Below are 27,397 nucleotides of genomic sequence, written 5' to 3'. Positions count from 1 at the left end.
TTCCAATTTATATAATCATGCACAACAGAATCAACTTGGTGATGTTTACGTCTGTTGGTCTGATTGCTGCTTTGTCTATCTGACATGAATGTCCTATGTCACATCCTATGTCCATATTTTTCCACCGAGACTGAACTAAGCTTTTCATCCAGATTTGTATTCTCTCTTGCGTGGACCTGTAGCGCGACAGTCTTCCATCACAATGTATTGAAGTTTCTTCTGCTTCTTTGCCATCTTTTTATGGTCATTGGGTCAGAAGTGCCCCCGTCAAGAAAAGTAAAATCGGCGTCCTACAATGTGGCCCGTGAAAAACTCAGATTCTTATTGCTGTCATATCACTTCCATTTTAAAGTGTTATCCCATGGGATGAATTCCTGTAAGGAACCTCCTTTATTTTCAAGAGCGTTCTGTTCATTTCCTCCTACACCTGAATAAGGTATAACTCAGCGATTGGTTTGCATTCCTAATTAATTTAATTTTTTAAATTTCATGTTACTGGCCTCTTTCCGGCCTATGTTTGAATTGAACATATATTTCGATTTCATTCTCATTCCATCGAGTTCTTCCTATTATTGACAGAGGTTTCAACGGTAGGTAAAATATGCTGCTGTTTCTGCTGGAATCCTTCAAATAAAATGTACAGAAGTTAATCAAGGAATAAAATTTGTTTCTATACATAAGATTTTGTCTTCCATTCGCGAGTTAATGCCAAAAATTGTTCGTTTATTACTTATTATTTATTATATTTTTAAATTTTATTTCGTGCAAAATTAAGATTTAGCTGCAAGATTCTTTTATAAACCAAGCAGAGAATATATTGCGGATCAAAGATGTATTTTGATCAATTCGCCCTCAACATTCGTGGACTTTCTCATCCGGTTTTGTTATTATATATTGTCCTGAAATGCAAATTGATAACACGAAATAGAATCTCCGCTTTATTTAGTTGAGATTTGTCCAAACGAAATGCTGAGAAATACAATTTTCGAGCTGGAATTGAAAATTTTCATGTAGGATTTAATAAGAATATGTAATTTTTATGGTGAGATTAAACTTTATTTAAAAGTATGAAAACGTTTTTAGATGAAAACCTGACAGAGATCTACCATCCCGATGATTTGTTTTTCAATAAGGGTAGAAAATTGGCATCACACTTTAATCATTAATCACATCAGTCATTAAAACAACGGTATAGAATTTAATTTATCTTTGATGTAAATGATGATGAAATTCGGCCAAATAGCCTTTTTTCTTTTATTTATAAGCAATTTAGTTTATTCAAAATTAAATACAAAATTTCACTGCAATGTGTCTTCTTGATTTAAGTTGTAGGTTGGTCGTTTCAATTAGTTTGGTCCCCATATTTTCACTGTTTTGATGTGTCAGACACGTTTCATCTTCTCGTCATCTTCAGTGGTGGTTTTGTGCCGGATAGGCAGACCAAAATGATTCAAAATCAAATAATACGCTCAAACTACAACAATGATTATGTATCGCATTATGTCACTGTTGTGCTATGAAGCATAAACCATACTCCCTTAAAATGGTAAAACCTAGGACACGTTAGAACTAGAATACTAGCTAGTAAAATTGCAGACTCTGGAAGTATTATGTATAGACTTGTAGCAGATATTGCCAGGAAGAACAAGAAACTGCGGAACTCGTCCTCTGTTGGTGCGAAGGCTTGTACAGGCTGAGATTCCTGCTCCTGCAAAAGGACCCAGACCTGAAGGATGTGAAGGAAATACACAGTAAGTCTTAACAAACTTACTTTGGGATCTGGTAAAACATCTCAACGCAAAGTTCTAGGTAATAATGAAGATTTCAGAATAGGCCAATATTGGTCGCGGTGCCTTTTTAACCTTAATCTTACATCCGTTCATTTAGTGGTCTATTGACCAAATTACTTCTTTCAATTAATTAATTATGTAAGGTTTTGGTTGAAATGAAAAAGTTAGTGTCACGAGCGGGATCACCCACGATCTTCCGCTCTAACCACTTGAGCAATCGTGATTTCCATTCACTGGACACCAACTCCCCATCTGGACGTACCTTTCCAATTGTCCTTCCTTTTTTCCATTTTTCAAATGTCGTGTAATCGGATTGGATTCTCGACGACAAATGAGATGGCCACGGAGAGCTTTAGTGAAGTATACTTCATTTTAAATCATTAAATTCACTGATTTCGTGGTCCGCTTGACCAATTAATATATTATAATTAATTAAGGTTTTTAGTTGAGATAAAAAAAAGTCAATGGCACGAGCGGGATTCGAACCCACGACCTTCGGCTGATTAGGCCGCTGCTCTAACCACTTGAGCTATCGTGACTTCGATCTGAATCTTACACTGTAGTCATTTAATTGATTGGCTGAAGATGTCGAAAAGCTGAAACGAGACTGACAGACCAAAACAGTGAGGATTGGTAAACTAAAATGTTTGGAAACCACCAGACTACAGGTTCATTATGGAGGACCCCACGAGGAAATCTCATTATTTCGCTGTACGTCTACTCCAGATTTTTTTTAATTTTAAGTTCTTCATCCCGATTTCATACCCGAGGAACTTTAAAAATCCATGTAGTGAGGATAAACGAAATACCATACTGCATAATGGGCATAATAACATGAATAATGATGTACCACCTGCCGAGGTTGTTATGAAGAATTTGTATATATAAAAAAGCAGCAGCCAAGAACATACACCAGACAGAAGCGAAAACATCACTCCAAATTTTAAGTCAACATTAAAATTAAAGTCAGTGTCACGAGCGGGATTCGAACCAACGACCTTCGGCTAAATACGCCGCTACTCTACCACTTGAGCTATCGTGACTTCGATCCACTAGGACACCATCTTCCCATCTCAACCCCACCTTTTGAATTTTCCCTCCTTTTTGCCATTTTTTTTATCTCAACTAAAAACCTTAATTAATTGAAAGATATTAATTGGTCATGCGGACCACGAAAACTAGTGAATTAAAATGAAAAAAACTATTAAATCGTTATTTATCATATAATTTGTAATAAGCGACTTAGTCCTAATTGATTTAACATGAAGCTTTCATTGTAATACCGTTAATCATCCTGGTCTGTCTTACAAGGCTATCTTAGACTGTTAGACATTTTTCAATATTTCGCTATCTTAAGTGTTGGGTCTGTGCGATTTCTATAAAGTCAAGGCTCTTTTATTAGGTTCTGATCGGTATTCGTGATGGTCGGACGTTTTTCTTTTTAAACCATATTGGTATAGTAGCTACTGAAGATGGATAAACGCCTCTGACCAAAATGATGATCAACGATCAGATTACAGGTTCATCACCCCGCAGACCGCAGAAATCTGCAGCAAAACTTAATTATTATAACTGTGATATTATATAAAGAACATAATACAGTAGTCATTACAGTAATTTAAGGACACCGTATCTTTATGATATGTTAAAAGTTATTTTATATTACTACTTTTGTGCCAAATTGCACATGTTATCTTCAATATAAAAAGTGGTCTGCATGTGACCCATATGGGAAATTAAAAATTTAGAACTGAATAGTCGTACAAGAAAGAATATAAAGTCAGATTGATTGAAATAAACGTGAGATGACATATTTATTTACAGTATAGAGTTAAAACAGAATAACTGAAGTATAAAAGATGCGTGTCCGACGGGATAGACGATGCATGAAAAGTCACAGGTTGACCTCGCGAACAGGAAATTTGATGAAGCCCCCCGTGCGGTTCTAGTTGGCTTATTTCACCGCGTTTTTCTTCAAACGCTTGTTCTTTTTGACGATTTTCACCTTAATAGGATACTGTTTGGACTTCCTTAAAAGCGCGAGGACGTTTTGCGCGTCGGTAAGCTTGCGATAGTGCGATTCCAGGCAGCGGACCCACTCTTCCGGCATTTCTTCCAGTTGCGCGTTGTCACCGAGAAACTCTTTGTTCAAATCGAGCACTTTTGTTGTTTTGATGGAGTCTTCGCTCTTCGCTGCGATGGGCACACTAGTCGATGAGGCATTTTTAGATTTTGTTAGCCCAACGTTCGATTTTCGTTTTGGAGACAGTGCATTGGAAGCGATTCTTGCGTACACCTTCGCTTTAATTGTCCTCCTTCGGCGACCTGAGTGCAAAAATAAAAAAATATGTTTATAAAAACTGTAAATTAATAAATTTTAAACGTTTATAGAAAAATATTTTGTTTTTTATAGCTGATGTAATACTCATCACCGCACTATGTTGGTTTAGGTATAAATTACATTTGAAAAAAAGGCTGTTAGTTGTTCTTGAAGTATGCGGGGTGGTGAAATTGAAGTTTGGCCTCCCTGTCGTCTTTTTTGGAGAAGGTAAACCGATTGACCAAAATAGCGAAGATAGGCAAACCACGCTTCTGTCAGCGCGTTTAGGTTCGGCAATACCCAAGTGTTGGGTCTGTGTGATTTTTATAAAGTTAAGTTTCTTTTATAAGAACGTGAGGGGTGGGGGTAATTGTGCGATACACTGTGTATCGGCGTTATCTTTGGTGGGGTTGAGATGGGAAGTTGGTGTCCGAGTGGGTCGAGGTCACGATAGCTCAAGTGGTAGAGCAGCGGCGTATCAAGCCGAAGATCGTGGGTTCGAATTCCGCTCGTGCCATTGACTTTTTATCTCAACTAAAAACCTTAATTAATTGTAATATATTAATTGGTCAAGCGGACCACGAAATTAGTGAATTTAATATTTTTAGAGTCCAATCTGATTGATAACTAGATGATGAAAATGGTGTAAGTTGTAAATTCCAGCTCAATATTTTTTGGTTTTATACAACCACAAGATTTTTAGAGATTTATTTGCTATTGTATATTGTATTCATAATCAAAGTACCATTTCAGCAATGTGAACGGTTCAAGGTCGTTCGTATCCAGGTGTTCTACAAAAATGAATATATTACCTTTCCTTTTACATTTCTTTATAGATGTATTATCTCCAGACTCCTTGTTCTTGTTCACCCTCAACATTTTCAAATTTTGAGCAGAGTGCCACAGAGAGAGAGGAACATTGGCTTTGTTCGTAGGACGAAGCAAAATGACTTTTTTTTGTTGCTTCATTTCCGTCGGCCGTGAACAGTATTTTTTCAAATGATAGCTTCTTTTTTGAGATAGTTGTTTCAGTATTATGTGCTGTTGTTCATGTTTGAAAGTTATAAATCATATGAGTTTTTCTGAATCACATGGCCCAACAATATAACGGAACAAGTTTAATTACTTTATTATTTCATTATATTTTAACTGCACAGCCTGAGTGACGTGAAAACTACCAACAGTACTGTAAGAAGAACAAATGTTAATGAGAGATTATTGGACATTATGAATAATATATACACCACACACAATTCCTCAATAATCCATCCATTCATTACATGAAATGCGTGTTGCTATTTAAAAAAAAAAAAAAAAAACATTGCAAGGTTGTCCAACTTCGTATTATCAACTATTATAGTAGTATAACCAATTTTCCGACAAATGGAGTAGAGTACGTTACATTTATTATTCAATCCAGCGCACTACCTTCTACCCACGCAAGACGAAACACGCAATCATTATGATTACTAGCTAGGAAAACAGAAAGACAATATACAACTTTATGGACCAAAGCGTCTATAGTCTGCTTTTTAAGGTCTTTGAACCTCTTCTCCCTGAGCCCTTGGTTCACTTGAATCGGTAAATCCACAAATCCAGTTCGACAATAAAACATACTAACGTACTACTCGGAAGAAAAAAGATGGAAGCTGCACATATTTTGGCGATCAGCCACTAAAAGAATTCAAACTAGTAACACCACCTAGTGACTGTGGTGGTATAAGAATGAGATTACTCATTTTCCTCTTTTATAAGGCGTTGAACTCAAACATTTGTTAATCCATTATATTTCGTGGTCCGATTGACCAAATAACTTCTTTAAATTAATTAATCTTTATGTAAGGTATTGGTTGAAATGAAAAAGTGTCACGAGCGAGATTCGAACCCACCACCTTCGGCTAGATACGCCGCTGCTCTACCTTGAGCTATCGCGACTTCGATCCACTCGGACAGCAACTTACCATCTCATGCTGCCTTTCGAATTTTGCCTCCTTTTTGCCATTTTTCAAACGTCTTGTAATCAGAATTCGATTCTCGGCGACAAATGAAACGGCCACGGAGAGCTTTAGTGAAGATATACTTCGTTTTACTTATTAAATCCATTATATTTCGTGGTCCGATTGACCAAATAATAACTTCTTTCAATTAATTAATCTTTATGTAGGGTGTTGGTTGAAATGAAAAAGTTAGTGTCATGAGCGGGATTCGAACCCACGACCTTCGGCTAAATACGCCGCTGCTCTACCACTTGAGCTATCACGACTTCGATCCACTCGGACACCAACTTCCCATCTCAACCTATATTTCGAATTTTCTCTTCTTTTTGACATTTTTCAAATGTCGTGTAACTAGGATTCGATTCTCGGCGACAAATGTCACAATAGCTCAACTGGTAGAGCAGCGGCGTATTTAGCCGAAGGTCGTGGGTTCGAATCCCGCTCGTGACACTAACTTTGACCCAATTTTTTTTATAGTTCAATCTGAGTGATAACTCGATTATTGAAATGGCGAAGTTTGTTTATTCCTGCGTAATGCTTTTCTGGTTTTACACAGGCTCAAGATTTGTACCGGCCTATTTGCTATTTAGGTTCGTATAATCACAGTACGATAGTTGGCTTAAGGTCTTGAATGGACCAACTTTCGGACACTAAGTAGTAATATTATTATGATTAACCTAATATTATGATTAATTAGTAATAAGTAAATAACGTTATTATGAAGGAACCAGAAGGAGTTTGCAGAGATTTTGACGATCAGCCGCCAAAACTTTCATTCGAGCTAGGGACGCAAACTAGTGACTGCAAGTGTTCTTTGGTCTTTGATTGATTTTATTTTTTGTATGCATTCATGTTTTTCGATCCAAATCAACGATGTGGCATGAAATTGACCAAATAGACCAAAGTTTTCCTCCTTGTTCTACTAATCTTTCCCCTATCTACCAGTTTTTAATAGGCTGAAACAACTTTTTTCTAAAAAAGATTTATTGCAAATGAATCTTAAATTAAGTCTTTTCGGATTTTGTTTCATCACGTTACTGAATCACTTTAGAAGTGATCAGGGATCTCAGTTGTAACATTGAACCATTTATGACATTTTATGTAGTTTTTATCTAACGACTATTAATTTTAATGAAAATATAATATATAATTGCAAAATTTGTATCCGATGGGTACTTTTAAGTACGATCCGTCTCCCCCAACAACTATCCCAAAGCGTGTGTTCTGCAAGGCAGTGTCCTCGGTCCCATTCTATAATCAGTATACACTGCAAACATTCCAATCAATCCCGATACAGTACTCTTCACATATGTTGACGATCCTTTCATTACACTCAGAAGTGGCCTTCAGTACTCCAGGGGTAAATCTCCGTTTGGAAGGATAGTTCAAGAACAGAGGATCAGAACTAACAAAACGAATCCCCTGGATGGCAGTATCATCCTGAGTATCCTCCAGCCTGCCGCCATCACCCTTCAGCGTCAATCTACTCCTCTGTTCCTCTCCCTGCAACTAATGTCGACCGCTATTGAGGACTTTATATTGAATTAGTAATGGAAATAAAGTTGATAAAATCTGCTCAAAAGACTTGAGAACAGATCGAATTTCTCACTACAAAATCAAACCCCTCATTACAACTACAACCAATCAAGGTTGTATTGAATTGAGGGGTAAAACAAAATGTTCTTCCACAAAGAATCCATTCACTCCATACGAAATCCTTCGAACCATTGCCAAAGCCTCAAATGTCGTATAGAACCTAGTATTCACACAGACATTCAGATCCCATTTATCCTCAAAACGAAACGGGCCTAAAATCCTGGACTGTCATTCCAACCACTTAGTGCAACATCTTCCATCCCGAACTCTTCCCACGATGTCTCAAAATACCTAAAGAACCAATATCCTCACTGGTGGGGAAATTGAACAGTGATGTGATAGGAGTATAAATAATGGGTTACTCCTCCCATGTGGAATGAACTTCATATTTAGATTTATATAAATAGTGTACTAACAAAAATTCACGTTTGACTTTTCGTCTAAGTCAAAGTTTTGTACAAGAAGGACAGATTTCAATTATATTGAATTCTGAATTCTATTGAATAATTGATAATAATAACAAACCCGGGAAAGAACAAAACAGCTTGGCCGTGGGGGGTTTTCATCCTGAAAGGAGGCTTGAAAAAGACATGATTTCAACTTTCCTAACGTCCGAAACAACGGAAGATGCCTGAAATATAAAGGAGAAAGGGAATTGCAATGAGAAGGTACCACAAGGAGTTCAATAATTCATCGCCCTCTCAAGTCTCAAGTCAGTCCGTCTCATTAGATTACTAACGTACGCCGTTTTAGATTATATTATTTATTATAAACGTGACAAACTTCGCTCTTGTATAATTAGACACCGGAGAGACGGAGGTTCGAAACCTACTGGCACCTGGGAAATGACAATTAAATCCGGGTCGAAAGGGATTTTGTGAAATTAATGCGCTTCTCTGACAATGACGTCTCTGAATTTTCAACCACTTATGCAAGTTCATCAGGAAATAAATTTTAAATTGACATATCAAACTGTCTATTAAAAAATCGAATCGTTTTATTACCAATTTGTCTCCATTTTCTTAAAGAGCGGAGGAGCCCTCCAGAAATTGAGATTGATTGAACTGTCAAGGTGTTCGAAATTAAATCGATTTATTGTCCGAAATTGACCAAATCTGTGTACTCTGCAATGATAAATAAAGCGGAAACTATATCGAAACTTTACTAATGTGTAAACACAGCAGGTCTGTTGTTTGTTATCCAGTGTAAAATTGTCTTATTTCGTTAATTCCTTTCATTTACTTACCCAATATATAATATAAAAAGGCATGCAGGCTTGTCATGCAAAAATATTACTAATTATACATTCATTCTTTTTCCAACTTTCCCNGGTAGAGCAGCGGCGTATCTAGCCGAAGATCGTGGGTTCGAATCCCGCTCGTGACACTGACTTTTTTATCTCAACTAAAAACCTTAATTAATTGAAATATATTAATTGGTCAAGCGGACCACGAAAACTAGTGAACTCGGTTTAATGTTTACATAATGTTGTTACAAATACAAGTAAAAATTAAAATTACTCAGTTGCAGACCAAAAGAGCTTTAAAAAAAAGCTTTAATTTTGAGAATAAAACAATGCTTAAGACTTCAAGCACTTGATTATTTGTAAACAAGAAGATTAAAACATAAGACTCATCTTATCCCAAGAGATCCTCCCTCAGCCAAAGCCGTCGGAAAAGGTCTGAATTGTTTTCCTTTGGTTTCTCTTTGCTGAAAATATTAGTTTTTTGAGTGCTAGCACGATTAAATAATAATAGAAAATAAACGTTGTACTTCTGTAATTTAAGAAGAAACGTAAAAGCTGGGAGAAAACAAAAGAAAGCAACTGATTTACCCCGAGATCTTCCAACAATGAGAGGTCATTTTAACTATAATAAAAGATGTTTTTTTTTTGCAAATACATGATTTTTAAATTGGTGTTTAAGGAATAATCAAACGGGAAGAGATAAGTTATTTTGAGGAAGGATGGTTCAAAGTGGATAAACATTTCCGTCTATGGATTTCCAATGGAATTTCAATCTGGTGATCTAATAATCCCGCGTATTTACTTCATTAAGAATATTAATTATTAAGTATGGTAAAGAATAAATGGAGTAGTTATAAATACAATAATTGTAACAGAGAAATGGACTGATGGTGCAGTTTCTTAATAAATGCAGTGTAGAAGTTTATGGAGATGCATATGTCAGATTTGTAAATTATACATAGCATATACCCCCTAGCTAATCTGAGAAAACATGGCTGAGGAAATACCGACGTCAAAAAAATTAACAGAGAAAGAATCGAAGAAGGGCAGGAAATTAATGGCCAACAGATGCATTTCGAAAAACAGCAAGGAGCAAGAAACCTCTAGTTATGAATTGCCAGCTGCCACGATCCAAAATCTTTTGGTAGTAAAACACAATAGAAAATACACATTTAAATTTTAAAAAAGAACATATCTAACGAGATTAAATGCACTTTTTGTAGAGTTTTAGCATAAAAATCATTGTACGATCATTACACGAATTCCATAATCACCTCAATCATCCCTTACGAACTGAGTGGCAAACTCACTGGTGCAGTTGGAGAGGGCCAGACTCAGAGAGATAGGACTATTAATCGTTCACTGGCATGTGAGAAAACATCTACATAACATGGGCATATACAACGATGATCGCATTTGCAGATTATGTAATGGGGAGGAAGAAACCCATATCATCTTGCGAAGTAACGGCTCAATGGATACATAACCTAGCATACAGAAAAAATCCTAGGGAATGAAGTTCAAGCAACAACAGTCAAAGGCCCTTGAAGGGCCACTGCCCACTGAGAAGACACCTCTTCGTAATGGGTATCCTACCAGATCCCTTTTGCCGCTTCTGCGAAATAAAAGAAGAAACGGCAAGGCACTACCTCGCAGAATGTGATAGGTATGCTAGGTCTAGATTTGAAATCTTTGAAGAAGAGGACATCACCAAATCATTCCGCGAGATAAAATGGTCCAAAATCTTGGGGTTTGTGAACAAGTCCAAGAGGTTTATGCAGGACACGTGAGCCGACCAAGTCCTGGACCTTTTAGGGATAGGGTACGAGTCTACCCAGGCATTTAACCCCTCGGGTCTTGGTCGCCCACCCTGCATAATATATATAACAGTCAAAGGCGTAATACTTCTGAGAAGAAGGATTGAATATATTGCACTGAACTGGTGAACTAGAAAGGTACAATAAGGCAGAAGGCTGCAATGCCTGGGGAGCACAAACCCCGCTTCCTAGTATCCTCATCATCACCTTCACAATCACCATAATCACCTCTAACATTGCAAAAATTAAAGGACCATGGACAACTGATCAGGATAAACGACAACACCTCTCCTTTTAATCTATTACAGCTCAGTACTATCGCTGCTGTAATTTAGCGTTTTTATAAACGTTGGGAGAAATGTGTGGTGTTTACTGACCATTACTTGATGATTATTCGGAGGTCGTGAGATGCGGTCTGATGTGACGTAGGTTTTAGAAAAACATTTTCTTTATCGTACCAACGTTTCGATCTTTATTGAGATCATCTTCAGGGCCTGGGATTTATAAGCATTCTTCAAATTTTACAAATACATGTAGGATGTGAAAAATTGAATGTATGCAATGCTAGAAAATTTTAGAGTAAAAAAATGAATTTATACAATGCTACAAAATTTTAGATTCAATCAAAGTAGTTGTGAGAAATACAAAACCGCCTGAACTCTCAACTATCTTGATTAGGTCATCTACACTAAATGTAAACGTTGACCCAGCGAGAAATAAGTCACACGTTCTCAAAAATATAATCGTTATTATGCAAAAACAAGTATTCTTAGCCAAAATGTTCAACTTGAGCTCTCAAAACTGAACATCTGCAATCAAATTATCATATGGAATAATAATAAAACCATAAATTATCTAGATATCCATATGGGTAGAAAGCTGACAGGGCAAACATATTTAAAAAATAGGTATCCGAACCCGAAGACTTCTAGAGGGATGCACTTTTATCCATTGCTAAACGACAAAGGTCTACCTTGGTATACAAGTCGATTATTACCTATGACTATATACTAGCAAAGTGTTAGGAGCCACAGCCTGTTCAAAGATAAATAAGATCCAAATTTTGTAAAATAAAGCCCTAACGAATAGCAATGCATCCTGGGTAATCAAAAATGTAAAGCTTTATCATGAGTTTGAAGTCCCAACCATAAAAGACTAAATTGATGCCAGGTTCAGGAAGTTCTACCAAAAACTGCATCAAACGAACCGAACAATACACTTCCAGCTGGGATAAAGAGTGGTAAACAGGCTTAATCTAAACTTGTTCCAGGACAGCTTCGATCTGTGATAATTCTAAGTATTTATTGACTATGTATTTGTTTATAAATTTCAAATTGATACCCTTAGATGTAACGAAAATTAGTGGCAGGGGGTTAATTTCTAAATGTGATAATTAAAATGTAATAAAAGTTAGGCAGTACTTGTAGAACGTGATTTTTTAAATAAAGAATATTATACGTAAAAATAGTTAATTTATTAAAGTTATTTTCTTAAGATACCGTAGTAGAATAATATTAGCTTTCAATTTTGGGATGTGAGAATTGCTCTTTTAGCATTGTAGGTCACCGAAAGGTAGCAGCACATCAATTTTTGCATTTGTATTGACAGTATTGAGACCGGATGTCCTTCGGGTGATTCAGAGGATCAGTTATCCGAAGTCCTTTTTCTCATATTTCCCATGAGTCTAATTTTCCACCTTTCCTCTCCTTGCTCTCGGCATCTCCTTTTCCTCTTGTCACTTAATAATTCACTGTGCCTTCCGAGGAGCGAGTTACGACCGTGGAGGTATCATAACCGTCTCACCTAACTTATTATAACCAGGGCTTTTATTAGTTTATTTACACTAGTGTAATTCATTTACACGGGGATTTACGGTCGCCGCGCATAACTGGAAGTGGGGAAAGTCTCGAAAATTCGGTCTGGCGATTATACCGAGATAAAGATCCGTCGTATATTTTTATAAGGGGGTATATTACCTTTTTTTTCCACCACCATTGTGACCGAACGGTGGCCGGAAATGGAGAAGGCCGGGTGATTGTTTGGCCGCGCCGGAAGTTACCTTCTTCCGGTGTACAATAAGCCACAACGTCATCCGGACGGCGGATGTCATTGGAAACCAGGTTTACAGATCAGGGATCGGCCAGGAAGGTCTATGTACGTGTACAACTATGGGAATACACGATTTGGAACAGAAAAATGACTTTTAACTAACGGCCGTCGCCCCTTCGGGCTGGTGCCTTTATTAATTGGTATCTATACTTGATATGAATATTCATATGAGTTCATACATTTTTATAGAAGTTAGCACGATCTAATAAGAAATTATTATTAGTTTACTTGCGCTAAAAATGTGCATTTAAAAGAGCAATTAAAAGTTTTAAGAATAAAAAATAACAGGATCCTATGACGAAGAAGAAGAAATTTTACAACACTTAACAAATATATTATATGTTATTTTGGAGAGGGAGAGATAATGAGAATGTGAGAGAAAAAGGAAATAGGGAGAAAGGGAGAGAGAGAGAGAGAGAGAGAGAGAGAAGAAGGGAGAGAGGGAAGAAAAGAGAAAGAGTAAAAAGAGGAGAGATAAAAAGCGATTTAGAGAGAGAAGTATGTGAGGAGAACCAGAGTAGAAACGGAAAAAGGAAAGAGAGGATACATAAAGAGAGGTGTAAAATTGGAAAAGAGAAAGAGGACGGGTGTGAGTAAGATAGATAGATAGACAGATAGATAGATAGGTAGATAAATAGATAGGTAGACAGATAGATAGATAGATAGAGAGAGATAGAGAGAGAGAGAGAGAGAGAGAGAGAGAGAGAGAGAGAAAGAGAGAGAGAGAGAAAGAGAGAGAGAAAGAGAGAGTGAATGAGAGAGAGAGAGAAATGATAGTAGAGAAGGATGAGATAAAGGGTGAGTGAAAAAGAGATAGAAACAGGGAGAGAGAGAAACGTAGACAGACACAGATTTATGTGAGAGGAGAAACAGTGGTAGAAATGGAAATAAACAGAAAGGGATAAGATAGAAGAGATCTTAAGAGAAAGATCTCTACTTAAAAAAATTTGATTATATTGTTTCCAGTCAGTTTCAAATACATATATCCTATCGTTCGACAGAAAATTTTCGAAAGGATAAATTTCAAAGAAAAAATACGGCAATTGAAAATACTATGGTAATGTATCTAGTAGATAAAGTTTTCGTCAGTGCTCCACAGTTTTATGAGAAATCTAACATCTCGCTATTTAGTTAGTTTGCCGATTCAGCGGAGACGTCATATTATCTTAATAGATTATCTGCCTTGTATTATAAGCGCATCACAAGTCACAGAATAAGCCAATTTTCAAAATGGCCGAGCACAAATCAATCTACTGACTTAATTTACCTGTTCCCGGAAGGAAATCGAAAATTGGAATTAGCAAGCCTATCCCAATTGCACGGGAAAAAAATCATAAGCCTTCCCGTCTCTGGAAGGGGCTTAACGGAGAATTTTCCTCCCTGCTGCACCTTGCACTTCCCCCCGGACCATATCGCAGTCAGCTTCAAAACCTTGAAATTGGGAAACGTTCGATCAGCTCCGTGAGCGTGCAGTGTTTTGATGTACTACCGACTAGTAATCCGAAGGTGAAATTGAAAGGATTTTTTCCTGGTGTTTATTTTTCCGTTGATTACAGAGCATTTGCTCTGGCCATTTGCGACGGGACCCCATGTTTACATCATCAGTATGAACATGTCCCGCGTTCAGTTTGTCGTCTCCATCCCATCGACCGCCGAAGAACGGCGAATTATCGACCAGGTAACGGATTTATTATTTTAATCCCATAAAAGTTTATTTACATCAATCATATAGAATAATTTGGACAATTTGTCCTAATAATCTGAAAAAATCTAGAAATCTATCTCATTAATATCTTTACTTTATAAACATAGTGACGGATTTTAATGTTTAGTATCGATTTATTAAATTTTTTATTATTTTATTAAATTATACACTTTGTGACAGTAAAGAAAAGTATTATAGACAATCAAAATCAAATATAGTTTATTTCCCGTTCATAAAGCGTTCTGTAATACAAGGAATCGTATAAAAATTGCAGCCTAAACCTCTTAAATTAAAAATTAAAGTTTCAATATCCTGATGAAGGGCTAGAATATTACTAGAAAGCTCTCGACCGAAGAACTTAATATTTTCTTTTAGATTGGTCGCATCCCTGATTTTTAATATAAATTTATAATTGAACTTCTAATTTAAGAAAATATTACACAATTTATCCCAGTTCTTATCATTTAGATAAGCATATAATGCATTATAAATAGTAATTTTTCACAAAATTTAAAGCTTAAGTTCAAAATCAATTTCTTCTTCCATCGAAAGATATGTTTTCATTATAATCAAAGGTTTATTCCTAGCATATTTTATTAGAAGAGTACAAGGGTTCTACAAAATACATGTATAAATAACATATACAGACATAAATGTACATTGACTAAAAACATTTACAATTCTAACCATGTTTTCGAATTTTGGTTATTTACCCATAGTTTTCATTCAGTTACCTTTTCCCTCTTCTGATATATTCTTTATCTGAACAATCAATGCTTTCGAAACATTTTGGTTTATAAACAGTTTGCCAGTCTCCCGTAATGGACAAATAGCCTGTTGTACTTCATCGAAAGCTTTCTAATTTTTCCTCGTTTCTCTATCTTTTCTTGTTATTTCCCTGCTGGGTAAATATTCAGATAAAAGCTAGATCACCAGTTAATTTCTGTGATAAAATTTTATATGATGTCCTCACGTTTAGTCTATCCCCTATGAAAGACGGATAACAATAATACGTTTGGAAACGCTAAACCAGCCCAGATTATAATCTAATATCTGATTTTCTTAGATTAACTTAAATTTTGATCAATTTGATAATAGAAAATTATTCTATTATTCTCTGTGTCTCTGTCTCTGTCTGTCACTCTCTGTCTGTCTGTCTGTCTGTCTCTCTCTCTCTCTCTCTCTCTTTCTTTCAATCTCTATCTCTCACACAGCACACATACACACCCACACAAACAAATACACACACAAGATCTATCTATCTATTTATCTATCTTTCTATTCATATAAATTTGTTTCTGTCTCTATTTTTCTCCATCACATTCTTTTCTATCACTTTTCTATCTATTTTTATCTATCTATATATTCTATTTATTATTATCTATTCGCTTTCCCTCGTCCTATCTCTTCCTTTCACTCTCTGTCTATCTGATCTGTCTGTCTATTGGCCTCTCTCTATATATATCTATATATTTTTTTTCTCATGTATTCAAGAAGTATATTTATAAACGAAATGGTAGAATGAATATTGAAGAGCGTGGTAGAATGGTTAATTATTTATGTAAAACGAGAGAGATGTTAAACAGGAGGAAGTAAGAAAAGGAGAAATGGGGTTTATAAAAAAAACAAGACTGAAAAATAAGGAGACATAATGAAAGAAAGATAGGGAGGTTTAATGAACGTTGACTTTTCATCTGCCATTGAAGAATCTAAGGGCAGGAACATTCGTGTACAAAACTAAAAATAATAATGCCTAAGTCATAAACATAAACCATAATTCGAAAATATATTAGTTTTTAATTATTTCCATTTATCGTTGTTTGGGTTCCAGCGGGAAATTCGAGCTGCAAGCATCAACGAAAAGGGAAATGATAATCTGGCTTATCAGGAAAACGACAAAACAGTTAAAACAACGCCGATAACAATGGAACAAGTATTTGATTTTTGACTGTGAGTAAACTGTAAAGGCATTTTATTTATTTTAAACGTAAAATTGCATATTTCAGATATTAACTAAAATCATATCGGAGCTGAACGTGGCTAATCCGATCTGGATCACTGATAAAAGTTTAAGGTATAAACAGGTAAACAACTTTTTTCTTATCTTAAACAAAATACGATATCGGTTTTAGTCCTGTTATTTGTCGTCTTCACATTAGCCCGGGGATATCAGAGTTATTATAAAAAAAAGTTTAGCATTTACTAGGAAGTATTAACGAGCTATATTTAAGTAGTATACTGTAAAGTTTAAGTAGGAATGTATTGCCAAAGGAGAAGTGATTTTTGAAAATTATGGTTCTACTCACAAGACGCTCATCATCAGGTTGAAGGAGTTACAAACACCTCTGTCGTCTTGAAACGTAAGAGTGAACCCGCCGATCAACCACCAACGCGACGTTACAATGAGAAGTTGGTTTTTTGATGCCGCTCAATTTTGAACCTGCGAAAAACGTGAATTACAACACGACAAATTTTATCCCGATAACTACTGTAAGAAAATAATTTTAAATTCAGTGGTTCATTTGTATGACATATATTAAGTTTAAAATAAGAGGTAAATAGAAATCTATTATATTATTTATGCCTGTATCTCGATGTTTAATCTTAAATTTTTTTATTTAAAATTTCTCAAACCAATCTAGTTTCCTCCTAAATTTAACTTGTGTTTTGTTTCATTTGGGTGGCCCTTAAATTAAGAAAATTTGTTTTTTTTTATATTTATTTCTTTATTATTTAACTCTCGTTTTCATTTCTCTCATATTTAATATCGCAATCGTTACAATTAAGTTGGTAAACTTTGCTTTTTGACGAATTGTCAACCTTGTCTTTATGTTTTGAGAGGAAGTTTCTAATTGAACACCAACGTCTAAAACCTTCTCGTTTAAGTATTTTACCTACTTTTGCTATAGTTCACCAATGGTAAGTAATAAAAACCTAAAGATTCATTTTTGGTGGTGTGGTTGAATGCGATTGTTGATTTTTTAAAAGTTAATTTTGTTATTCTTCTTTCTTTTTACTAGCAACCTATCAATAATATTTCTTGATATGCATTGTTTTTAACTAAGGTTTTAATTTCTTTTTTATAATTAGCAGGTGTTACGGGGAGTTTCAACATGCGTTCTTTGAGCTAAATGAATCCAGTAGCTTTAACACCTGCTAACTATAATAAAGAATTGCAAACATTAAAATCTTACGTAAAAACTATGGATTTAAAAAAATTGTTATCGTTAGGTTGCTAGTACGAAGAAAAAGAAAATTAACTTAACAATTTCTCTCCCTCTATCACTCTCTCTCACTCTCTCTCTTTCACTCCCACGTCACGTTCTTTCTTAATTAGTTCACTCACTCACTCTCTCTCTCACTCTCTCTCTCGCTCTCTCTCTCGCTCTCTTTCTCTTTCAATCAATCACCTACCATCAATCCTAGCCTCACGTTATTTCTTAATTAGGTCACTCACTCTCTTTCTCACTCCCTCACACTCACTCAATCTCTCTCTCTCTCCCTCCCCTCTCTCCTTTTCACTCACTCACCTTCACTCCCAGTCTAACGCTCTTTCTTAATTTAGTTCGCTCACTCAATGTCTCTCTCTCTCTCTCTCTTCCTCTCTCTCTCTCTTCTCTCTCTCTTCCTCTCTCTCTTTCGCTCACTCACCCACCTCCACTCCCAGTCTCAAACTCTTTCTTAATTTAGTTCGCTCAATCACTCACTCTCTCTCTCTCTCTCTCTCTCTCTCTCTCTCTCTCTTTCGCTCACTCATCCATCTTCACTCCCATTCTCACACTCTTTCTTAATTCGTTCGCTCACTCACTATCTCACTCTTTCTCTGTCATTTCTCTTTCTTTCTCTCTATCTATCTAAAAATTCATTTGGTTGTTTAAGCGGTGAATGGTCTTGACACAAGCGCCAGAAATATATCGTTTCTTCCAATAGTGAGAGTGTAGAAACATTTACTTAGTTTTAATTTTATTAGTATTTATTCAGAAATCGTGAGATGCGGTCTGGTGTGATGTAGGTTTCACAAAAACATTTTCTTTATCGTGCCAACGTTTCGATCTTTATTGAGATCATCTTCAGGGCCTGGGATTTACAAACATGTAACATTGTTTACATATAACAATTACATTTTGGATGTGGAAAAGTGAATTTATACAATGTAAAATATATTTTTTATATATTCAATCAATGTATTTCTACTCACTCAAAGTGTTTGTCTCCTGTGCAATTGTGCCATTCTTGCGTGTCGTGTTGAGAGTGCCACACTTTATTAGTATTTTATTGCAATTAACATAAGTTGAACCAACTTGACTATTAAAAAATGGCTGTTCAGTTTATTAATTAAATAGTGACTGTCTCGCTCCTTAATCCTTAGCATAACTAATGCATTCGAATTGATTATCAGTAATAGAAATGTAAAGTATCAAAACCAAAAATATCAGTTATAGAATCATAAATTATGATATTACAAACAAAGTTATATTTTTGTTTGATAATAATTAGTTATAAAAAAGATCTAGACGAATTTTCAACCCATTCCTATAGTACAATCTGTAAGGTTATTTTATTTGTGTTGTTAACATGCAAAGTATTTCCAGGAAAGATTCACTACTTCTTGGACATGTTTTGTGTAAATCATTACAGATCCATTTCTATAGACCTTGCGAGCAAACGTGTGAGTTTTTGTTTTTTTGGAAATTTTTTTAGGTATCGTTTTTCGTTTGCTCCGGCGAAGACTACAACACGGTACTAAAGGTTTTGTCGGACAATGAAATCGGTGCGAAAAAAAACTCGTGCGTTAGGTAAAGATGACCGTTTGCCGTGGTCGGATTCTCCCGATTTATTTAACGTTTGTTCCAGCATACTACCGTGTTCGCTCTTTTATCAAAAGGACGGGACGATCCGCTCTCCGAAAGGGAAGAACGTTTTGTCATCGAAATCGAAATAGTAAGGGTCATTGTGATTTTTCCTATTTGAAATACCATTTATTTTTTATTATTAAAATCACAGTGATATCGCAAACGATACAGCTTGGGATAAATTTGTCCAGTCGGTCCAGCCCAGGATAATAGTCTCGCAGGTCCTGGAATCTGTCCACTACAAGGCGACCCTAACTTTTGATTATTTAGTTCTACTACTAATTGCTGCGTAAAGTTTGTCTGTTTTTTGTAAATATAAATGAACGTTATATAAAGCGAATTTTCCAGGCTAACAGCTGCTTTAGGACTGGTCGAGGATAGTACGGTCATTTTAGTGGCAAGCATGCTCATCTCTCCGATGATGGTGAGAAGTTTAAAAAGATTACATCACGACAATTCAAAAACTCGCATCTGTTCCAGGGCCCTGTAATTGCAGGGATGTTCGGTACGGTCATACCGGATAAAAAACTTCAAAAGATTGGCGTCTTAAACGGCTTGTTGAGCCTCCTTCTGTGCGTCTTCATAGGATTTCTGTTTGGCGTTTGCGTCGACCTTTTGGAAACCCACCAGGACGACATTTGGCCTACGACAGAGATGACCACAAGGTGATGTCTAATATTTTGACAGTTTTATTCTATTGCTTTACGTTTCATAAAATCAAAGACTTGCGTCAACCCTACACTTGGTGATATGCACATCCAACGAAATGCTTCACATTTTTGTAGAGCGTCGTGTAAAAGTGACCCAAAGTTTAACCAGAACTCTTTTTTCCATAATCAATCTAGATAAAAACAGAACTTATAAAATAGATAATATATCAAGTTTAGTTTCAATGTAGCAATTAGAAAACAGTTGAAAGTATTAACATGAGTGAATGTGTACATTTGAGAAATCAAGTTATTTCCATTAATTCACTAATTTCGTGGTCCGCTTGACCAATTAATACATGACAATTAATTAAGGTTTTTAGTTGAGATGTAAAAAAGTTAATGGCACGAGAGGGATTCGAACCCACGACCTTCGGCTAGATACGCCGCTGCTCTACCACCTGAGCTATCGTGACCTCGATCCACTCGGACATCAACGCCCCATTAATTGGTCAAGCGGACCACGAAAGTAGTGAATTAATGATTTAAAAATGAAGTACACTTCACTAAAGCTTTCCGTCGCCTTTTCAATTGTCGTCGAGAATCCAAACCGATTACACAACATTTGAAAAATGGCAAAAGGAGGGAAAACTCATAAGGTGTGGTTGAGATGGGGAGTTGATGAGGTCACGAGAGCTCAGGTGGTAGAGCAGCGGCGTATCTAGCTGAAGGTCGTGGGTTCGAATCCCTCTCGTGCCATTAACTTTTTTTCATCTCAACTAAAAACCTTAATTAATTGTCATATTTCCATTAAGTTAAAAATACACAAATTACAGTTTCAAATAACCCAAGCTAAGTTAATAGTTAATTAACAAGCATAATTAATTGAAATTGAAAATATTAGAGAATTAAAAGAAAAATACCGTAATAAAACATTCGAAATTCTGCCCATTGTGGTCTGGTATTAGCAATCTTGCGATGAACGTCGAAAACCCGTTGTGTTTTCCACCAAAATTACTTCTGCAAAACAGTTTTTTTCCTTTAAAGAAACCAGGAATAAAACTGAATAGTCAGACGGAGCAAGTTCTGGCATATAAGATGGATGTGGCAAGATTCATTCCCATGCCGAACTTCTAAATTATCCTGAATCTTAGATGAAGCGTGTAGTTGTATCTAAGCTGAAATTCTTTCTAATTGTAAGGAGTAGAGTTCAAAAAACGAACAGCATTGATTTTTCACAATGACTATTTGTAGCACTAGGAAAAGCGTTCATTTTTTACGGGTATTAGCATTTGGCCAGCAAATCTTTTTTTTATGACAAGTTAGCATTTTTTGCTGTTTTTATCTTCTCCTCACTTCATAAATATGGCAACTAACCATGTCATGTTACTCCACATTCCATCGTAAGTACATGATTACTCGAGAGAGGATTTGAGTCCTCATCTTGCTACAGTTTATCTGTATCCTTTGATAGTCACCCAGGACCTTTCTTCCTTTCCCAGAACGTATCTCACTCTGAGATTATACAAATCAACGCCAGGGGTGTGCTGATCATGTTTCGAGGTTATTCTCTTATTGATTAACTTCGGTTATTCTTTTGATATGAGAGTATTGGGTATTTTGTTCTTCAATTAATCCAACACTACAATATGAACTTGGCAAGCTTACAGCTCTATATTTGGCCTTCCTCACGGCACAAATTCTTGTCCTACGTCACTATAGAAAAGCATGTCCAGTGCTGACCCAGCAATTTACGAGGTACTACCTAGGGCTACTACGTAGACACTAGGGCTAGAATTTGTGCCCTTGGAAAGGCCAAATATAGAAAACTTAGCAGCAGTTTTATACAGTGTTCGATTAATTGAACGGAAACGTACCCAACAATACGAACTCGGACTGCTGTTCAAGCACTAGCTTCAATAAAATAAAGACATGTTAGTTGGAATTTGATGAAATAATGTAAATCGCTGTCGATTTCAGAGGAGAGCTGAGAGCACTTTGGGTCGGTACTATGATAGCCGTTTTGTCTGGCGGTGCGATCGCATTGGCGATCCTCAGTGACAACACGGAATCTGTGATCGGAGTCGCGATATCTGCAGCGCTGCTACCTCCCGCAGTCAACGCCGTAAGTTTTCGTGTGACTGCCCTATTTGAACAACCTGTTAATAACTTTTTCCCTCAGGGTCTGTTTTGGGCATTGGCAGTCGTCAACCAGTTTTACCACAAATCCGTGTCGTTCGAAACGCACGAGATCCTTTGGTCTCCTCATCCGACGACGGAGTTCATCACGTTAGGTGCGATAAGCATCTGCCTAACCTTGCTCAATATAATATTCATATTTATCACTGGAATCATCATACTGAAGGTAAATGACATGCCCGAAAGACCAAAAATATCAGCTCACTTTTGCAAAAATCGCTATTTCAGGTGAAAGATGTGACGCCGAAAGAGGAAAACAATGTGCCATGGAATCCGATACAAATGGTAAGGGAGTACAAACCACTGACGGACGAAGAAGCTCATACGATCACGGAAAAGTAAGAAATCTCAACAAGTTTTCCAATATTGATTAATAATTGTTCAAATATGTCATTTCAACTGTCTGGATCCGTTTATTCCCGCTGGTTTATGTAAACTGGAAACAGTCATCAATCACGTAGATCACCCTATCTGCCTATCTTTCAATATATCTTTTTGTCGGAGAGAGGTATTCTCTATTTCTCTCTATCCATCTATCCATGTATTTGTCTATCTATTTCTATCTATATATCTATATATCCGGCTCTCTCTCTCTCTCTCTCTCTCTCTCTCTCTCTCTCTCTCTCTCATTTTCTATTGGTCTACATGTCGCAGGTCAACCAGCACGACCAACTTGACCACAGTGGCTATTGGAATGTTAAGGTACTTACTTCAGAGAGTTCCAAATTGGACAAATAGTTGGTATATTAACCTGTTGAGTGTAGGCAAGCACACGACTTTGAAGACCTTTGCCATCAGATATTTTATATGTGTAAACCATATCAGTTTATAATCACGGTATAGGCACTGATACCCTGAGCCCAATGGCGACCGAGTGGTTAGGGCGTCCGACTAGTATTTCCATGCTAACGTTTCTGGGTTCGCATCTTGGCAGATCCCTCCGGTATTTAATTGATAATAGTATGAAAAATGTATTGTAATGTAGTGTGACCCCCTTCGTTCTCGAAACCCAATAGTAGTTAGTCGTTAAGACCTCCTGTATGACAGGAATACTACTTAGCTGGTATCGCTCATTTCCTGAGGTTGGGGTCAAGGAATTATCAATTTAATTTTAATAAAAGATGAGTTTTGGGTTTGATTGATGTTTTTCACTTCTCGCGCCTCCAATCTCAAAAAGATATGAATATGTGATTTCTTAGGTAGATTTAGCGTAGAGGTTATGTGCAGCTATGTCATTTGCTATTTGGTGTTGCGGTAGGTCATGGAGATAGCAGAGTTATAAAAAACACCTAAAATAATCGACTTAAATAGAAGGTACAACTAATATTAAATAAGATAAAAAAATATTTTAAAAATGGCGATAAGTGATTTTTTTAATTTTTGATAAACGTGATGCTAGTACTCATTCCAAATGAAATTCTGAAGTTCTTACCCTGTGTGATGCGAAGTTGATAAGTATCTGGCAGCTGGTGTACTTTCAGCATATATACCAGTATAGACAGGACGCAGAATTAAACTGGTAAGGTGTGGATTTTTTTTTGGTGCATCATTGGCGTTTTATTGTTTATTCTACAACATAAGCGCTACTTGTGTGTATGTCTTAAAGTCACCTTTTTAAACGTGAGTTGACGTTGAGAATATCACGCTGCATTTCATTTAACGAAAAAATATGGTAACTTATTAATGATAAAGTTGACCTTTCGTTGAAGAGAGATTGCAGTTGAGCTGAACAGTAGGGGTGTCTTCGTATATTACTATTTTGCTTTATACGGTTTACATTCATTTCTGACTTGATTTTAAGACAGCAAAATAAAAACCTGAAATATTTTTTTTAGATTTGGAGACAGCTTTGCTAAAGATGATCTCCCCGTGGGTATTCTTAGACGTTTGAGCCATTACGGTATTTTCAACGAGGTATGTATTTTCAAAAGTCATATCTTTTTGCTTTTTTTATCCTGTCTGAACTTGCTATAATTAAATCCGCAATTATTCAGTTAACCCGGTCCCACCTGCACACCTGGTCGCCTGGCATGGGGAACATGAAACAACGCCCGTCGCTCAAGGAAATCACTGTACAGCTGTCGGCGCAGTTGCCTCCTGACGGTCAACCACCTTGGAGTCCAGGTTGCTCAATTTAGGACCCTTCATAATTGCAATTCGGCCAATGGTTTTTATTCAGTTAACTTTTCAGATACGACTTTACAAATTCAACACTCTTTATCGCCCGCCTCGACAGTTCAGGAGGAGTTGCAAGACTTGCAGAATTTGGATGATGGAAAAGCTGTAAGACGTTTCACGGTGTCACCAACTCCGCCTCCGTACCAATGAAATTAGTACTTATCCAGTTAATTATGAGTTTTAATTTATCAAAAATGAATATCATTACGTTTTTAATATCATTAAATATTAGTTTAAAAAAATTTGTAACGTTTTCTATTGATTAATAACACTTTCCATTAATTAGATTATCCAACATGTAATACTGTGTATTCATAATAGATTATTTGTCTTTTATGTGCAATAAATTGTAACACTTTTACTCTATGTTTTTAAATATATACATATTCTCAATGATTACAAGGAATAATTGTTTTGCAAACTTAATAATTTATCATAGCCAACAACCTAAGCTTAATTTTTGGACTAACATTACCAACATAAAACGATATTTTTTGTCTACTATTGTTTGGAAACTGAAACCAAACTGGATCAATTTTAAAAACGTTCTAACAAAACAATCATAAAATATTGGGATTAGTGAAGGAATGTTTAATTGTCCAACTTGTATTTTTGTGTGATAATGTGTTTGTTACTGTTATGAACTGTTTACATTATCCTGGTATAATAAGCATGACCTGCGTATTACTGCTGTTGCGTTGACCGAGATGGTTTGGATAACAATAAAATAAGTAAAGTATAAGTTGTGACTATTGAGCATATCTTATAAACAAATGTGTGGTTATTAGTGGCCGTTAATCGATAATTATTCAGAAATCGTGAGATGCGGTCTGGTGTGATGTAGGTTTCTGAAAAACATTTTCTTTATCGTGCCAACGTTTCGATCTTTATTGAGATCATCTTCAGGGCCTGGTATTTACAAACATTGTTTACATTTAACAAATACATTTAGGATGTGGAAAAGTGAATTGATACAATGCAAAATATATTTATACAAAATTTACCTACTCCCTTCCCCACCCCTTCAAAATCCAACGTATATACACATAAAACAGCAAAATCTCACTGGCACTCTCAACACGGCACGCAAGAATGGCACAATTACACAGAAGACAAACACTTTGAGTGAGTAGAAATACTTTGATTGAATATAAAAAATATATTTTGCATTGTATAAATTCACTTTTTTTCACATCCTACATGTATTTTTTGTATTTCACATTTTTGTTAAATGTAAACAATGTTTGTAAATTCCAGGCCCTGAAGATGATCGCAATAAAGATTGAAACGTTAGCACGATAAAAAAATGTCTTTCTGAAACCTACACCACACCAGACCGCATCTCACGTTTTCTGAAAACTTAAAAACAAACCAAAAAATAGTGACATAACGGGTATTAACGCCAATTGTGCTAAATATGTTAAAGTTGGTATGTTTTGTGATACAAGTGTGCTATTTTGGCACTCATAGCATACGCGACATTAAAACGATCTGTGGTTTCTTAAGCGGTGTGAAAATGTGCCGCTTCGTATACTCTTTTCAGATTAGGTTAATTCATAATTACTTATTATTAACAAACAAACGATGCTGAAAAATGTAAACCAGTTAGATTGAGAAAATACAGATAAAAACAGACAAAAGTACATGATAAACGTCAATTCCTAAAACAATTTCCATCAAGGCACTTCCAAATAGTTAATAGGGGTATTCACGATTTTTGTGTTAACCCTGTTATGTCCGTTAGGTCCTGTTACATCGAGAAAAATTATGACGTAGACTTCTAAGAATCGGGTAGTTAACATTGCTCGATCTAACAGGCCAGGGCCAATGTTAGATGTTAAATTTATTAGATTTCATGGACCGATTGACCAAATAAGATCTTTTAATTAATTAATCGTTATGTAAGGTATTGGTTGAGATAAAAAAAGTCAGCGTCACGAGCGGGATTCGAACCCACGACCTTCGGCTAAATACGCCGCTGCTCTACCACTTGAGACGAACTCTCAATGTTTCTCTCAATGAACTCTCAAATGGAGTGTTCACAAATAAATCAGGAAAGACGTAAAAATTCAAATTGAAAAAGAGAAGGTAAAAAGAATAAAAGCACCAGTACCAACCTTGCCAAGGACAGAATTGCAACCTTATCCTTAAAAACATCCTCATTTTAAAACAAATAAGGCCTTCATAAATTGTACTTAAGACTTAATTGTTCATTTTAATATTTAGAACCTCTTTTATTCTTCTTCTGAGTTATCGCGAATATTTATCAATTATTTCAATATTCGAAAAGTCAAATTGATACCTTCTTGTTATTGAATGTTTCGAGAGTTCAGTATCATTTCTGGATCAGTTGCCACAATAAGAAAATGACCATAAATTATATTTTTTATTCTCTGTTTCGTTCAAGCAATGGATTTGATGAATTTGATTTGATTCACTACACGAAATCCTTCGATACATTCGATAAATTCAGCTTGTCTTCCTTATCTTTGAGTTTACTAATGTAACAAGAATTGATGTCGGGTATGTATGTTTTTATCAAATATTTTAACTTGGGCGAAATCTCTGGGGAGATACGTTGTGGACTCGAATTTCTATCGGTTTATTCACGTATGTAAACTTCTTCTCATAAATGTCTAAAAATCTTTAGGTAGTTGTTATTTCTTGAAATTCCGAAAGCTCGCTTTTTAATTTCTTTCCAGAGGGACAAAACTATTAGTACGATTCAATTTTTGATCAATAGAAAAACCCCAACTATCTGATTTTGTATGAAAAAATGGCCAACTTCGGAAATGTATATTTTCTCAGCCTTTTAAGACACAGATCTACACTAGGTCGCATTTTTTAGAAAATTTTACGGTGAACAAGATGGGTTTTTTAAAATGTTTTTTCTAGCTTCAGTAATTCATCAGTAAATTTCAAAATTCGGGAACATGTTAA

General features: G+C 35.9%; 2 protein-coding genes and 1 non-coding gene across 5 annotated transcripts; 1 reads left to right on the top strand and 2 right to left on the bottom strand.

Annotated features, from left to right (window-relative positions):
- Positions 1-2,255: 2,255 nt before the first annotated feature.
- Positions 2,256-2,329, bottom strand: Trnai-aau. The gene has a single exon. It is a non-coding gene; the product is annotated as a tRNA-Ile (tRNA).
- A 1,246-nt stretch (positions 2,330-3,575) lies between these two features.
- LOC106670412 lies at positions 3,576-5,206 on the bottom strand. The gene is made up of 2 exons (XM_014400715.2): positions 4,923-5,206; positions 3,576-4,115 (listed from the first exon to the last, which is right to left on the bottom strand). Exons 1-2 carry the CDS (start codon positions 5,077-5,079, stop codon positions 3,745-3,747), a joined length of 528 nt encoding a protein of 175 aa, XP_014256201.1. The 5' UTR covers positions 5,080-5,206; the 3' UTR covers positions 3,576-3,744.
- A 9,008-nt stretch (positions 5,207-14,214) lies between these two features.
- Positions 14,215-24,818, top strand: LOC106670435. Of its 3 annotated transcripts, XM_014400769.2 has the most exons (14): positions 14,215-14,553; positions 16,412-16,513; positions 16,587-16,664; positions 19,282-19,376; positions 19,435-19,521; positions 19,585-19,722; positions 19,782-19,857; positions 19,914-20,098; positions 22,061-22,205; positions 22,263-22,445; positions 22,508-22,617; positions 24,115-24,193; positions 24,274-24,403; positions 24,471-24,818. In XM_014400769.2, the coding sequence occupies exons 1-14, from the start codon at positions 14,482-14,484 to the stop codon at positions 24,605-24,607; spliced, it is 1,617 nt and encodes a 538-aa protein (XP_014256255.1). In that variant the 5' UTR covers positions 14,215-14,481; the 3' UTR covers positions 24,608-24,818. The 3 variants fall into 3 exon arrangements, with proteins under 3 accessions (XP_014256255.1, XP_014256257.1, XP_014256256.1); XM_014400770.2 differs by lacking the exons at positions 14,215-14,553; positions 16,412-16,513; positions 16,587-16,664 and adding an exon at positions 16,712-17,070; XM_014400771.2 differs by lacking the exons at positions 19,282-19,376; positions 19,435-19,521; positions 19,585-19,722 and having other exon boundaries at positions 14,216-14,553; positions 16,587-16,654.
- The last annotated feature ends 2,579 nt before the right edge of the window (positions 24,819-27,397 follow it).

The sequence above is a fragment of the Cimex lectularius genome, unplaced genomic scaffold, assembly GCF_000648675.2.
Source record: "Cimex lectularius strain Harlan isolate CLEC.00 unplaced genomic scaffold, Clec_2.1 scaffold103, whole genome shotgun sequence".
NCBI lineage: Eukaryota > Metazoa > Arthropoda > Insecta > Hemiptera > Cimicidae > Cimex > Cimex lectularius.
The sequence above is the reverse complement of the archived record's forward strand: the minus strand, read 5'-3'. Positions and strand labels throughout refer to the sequence as shown.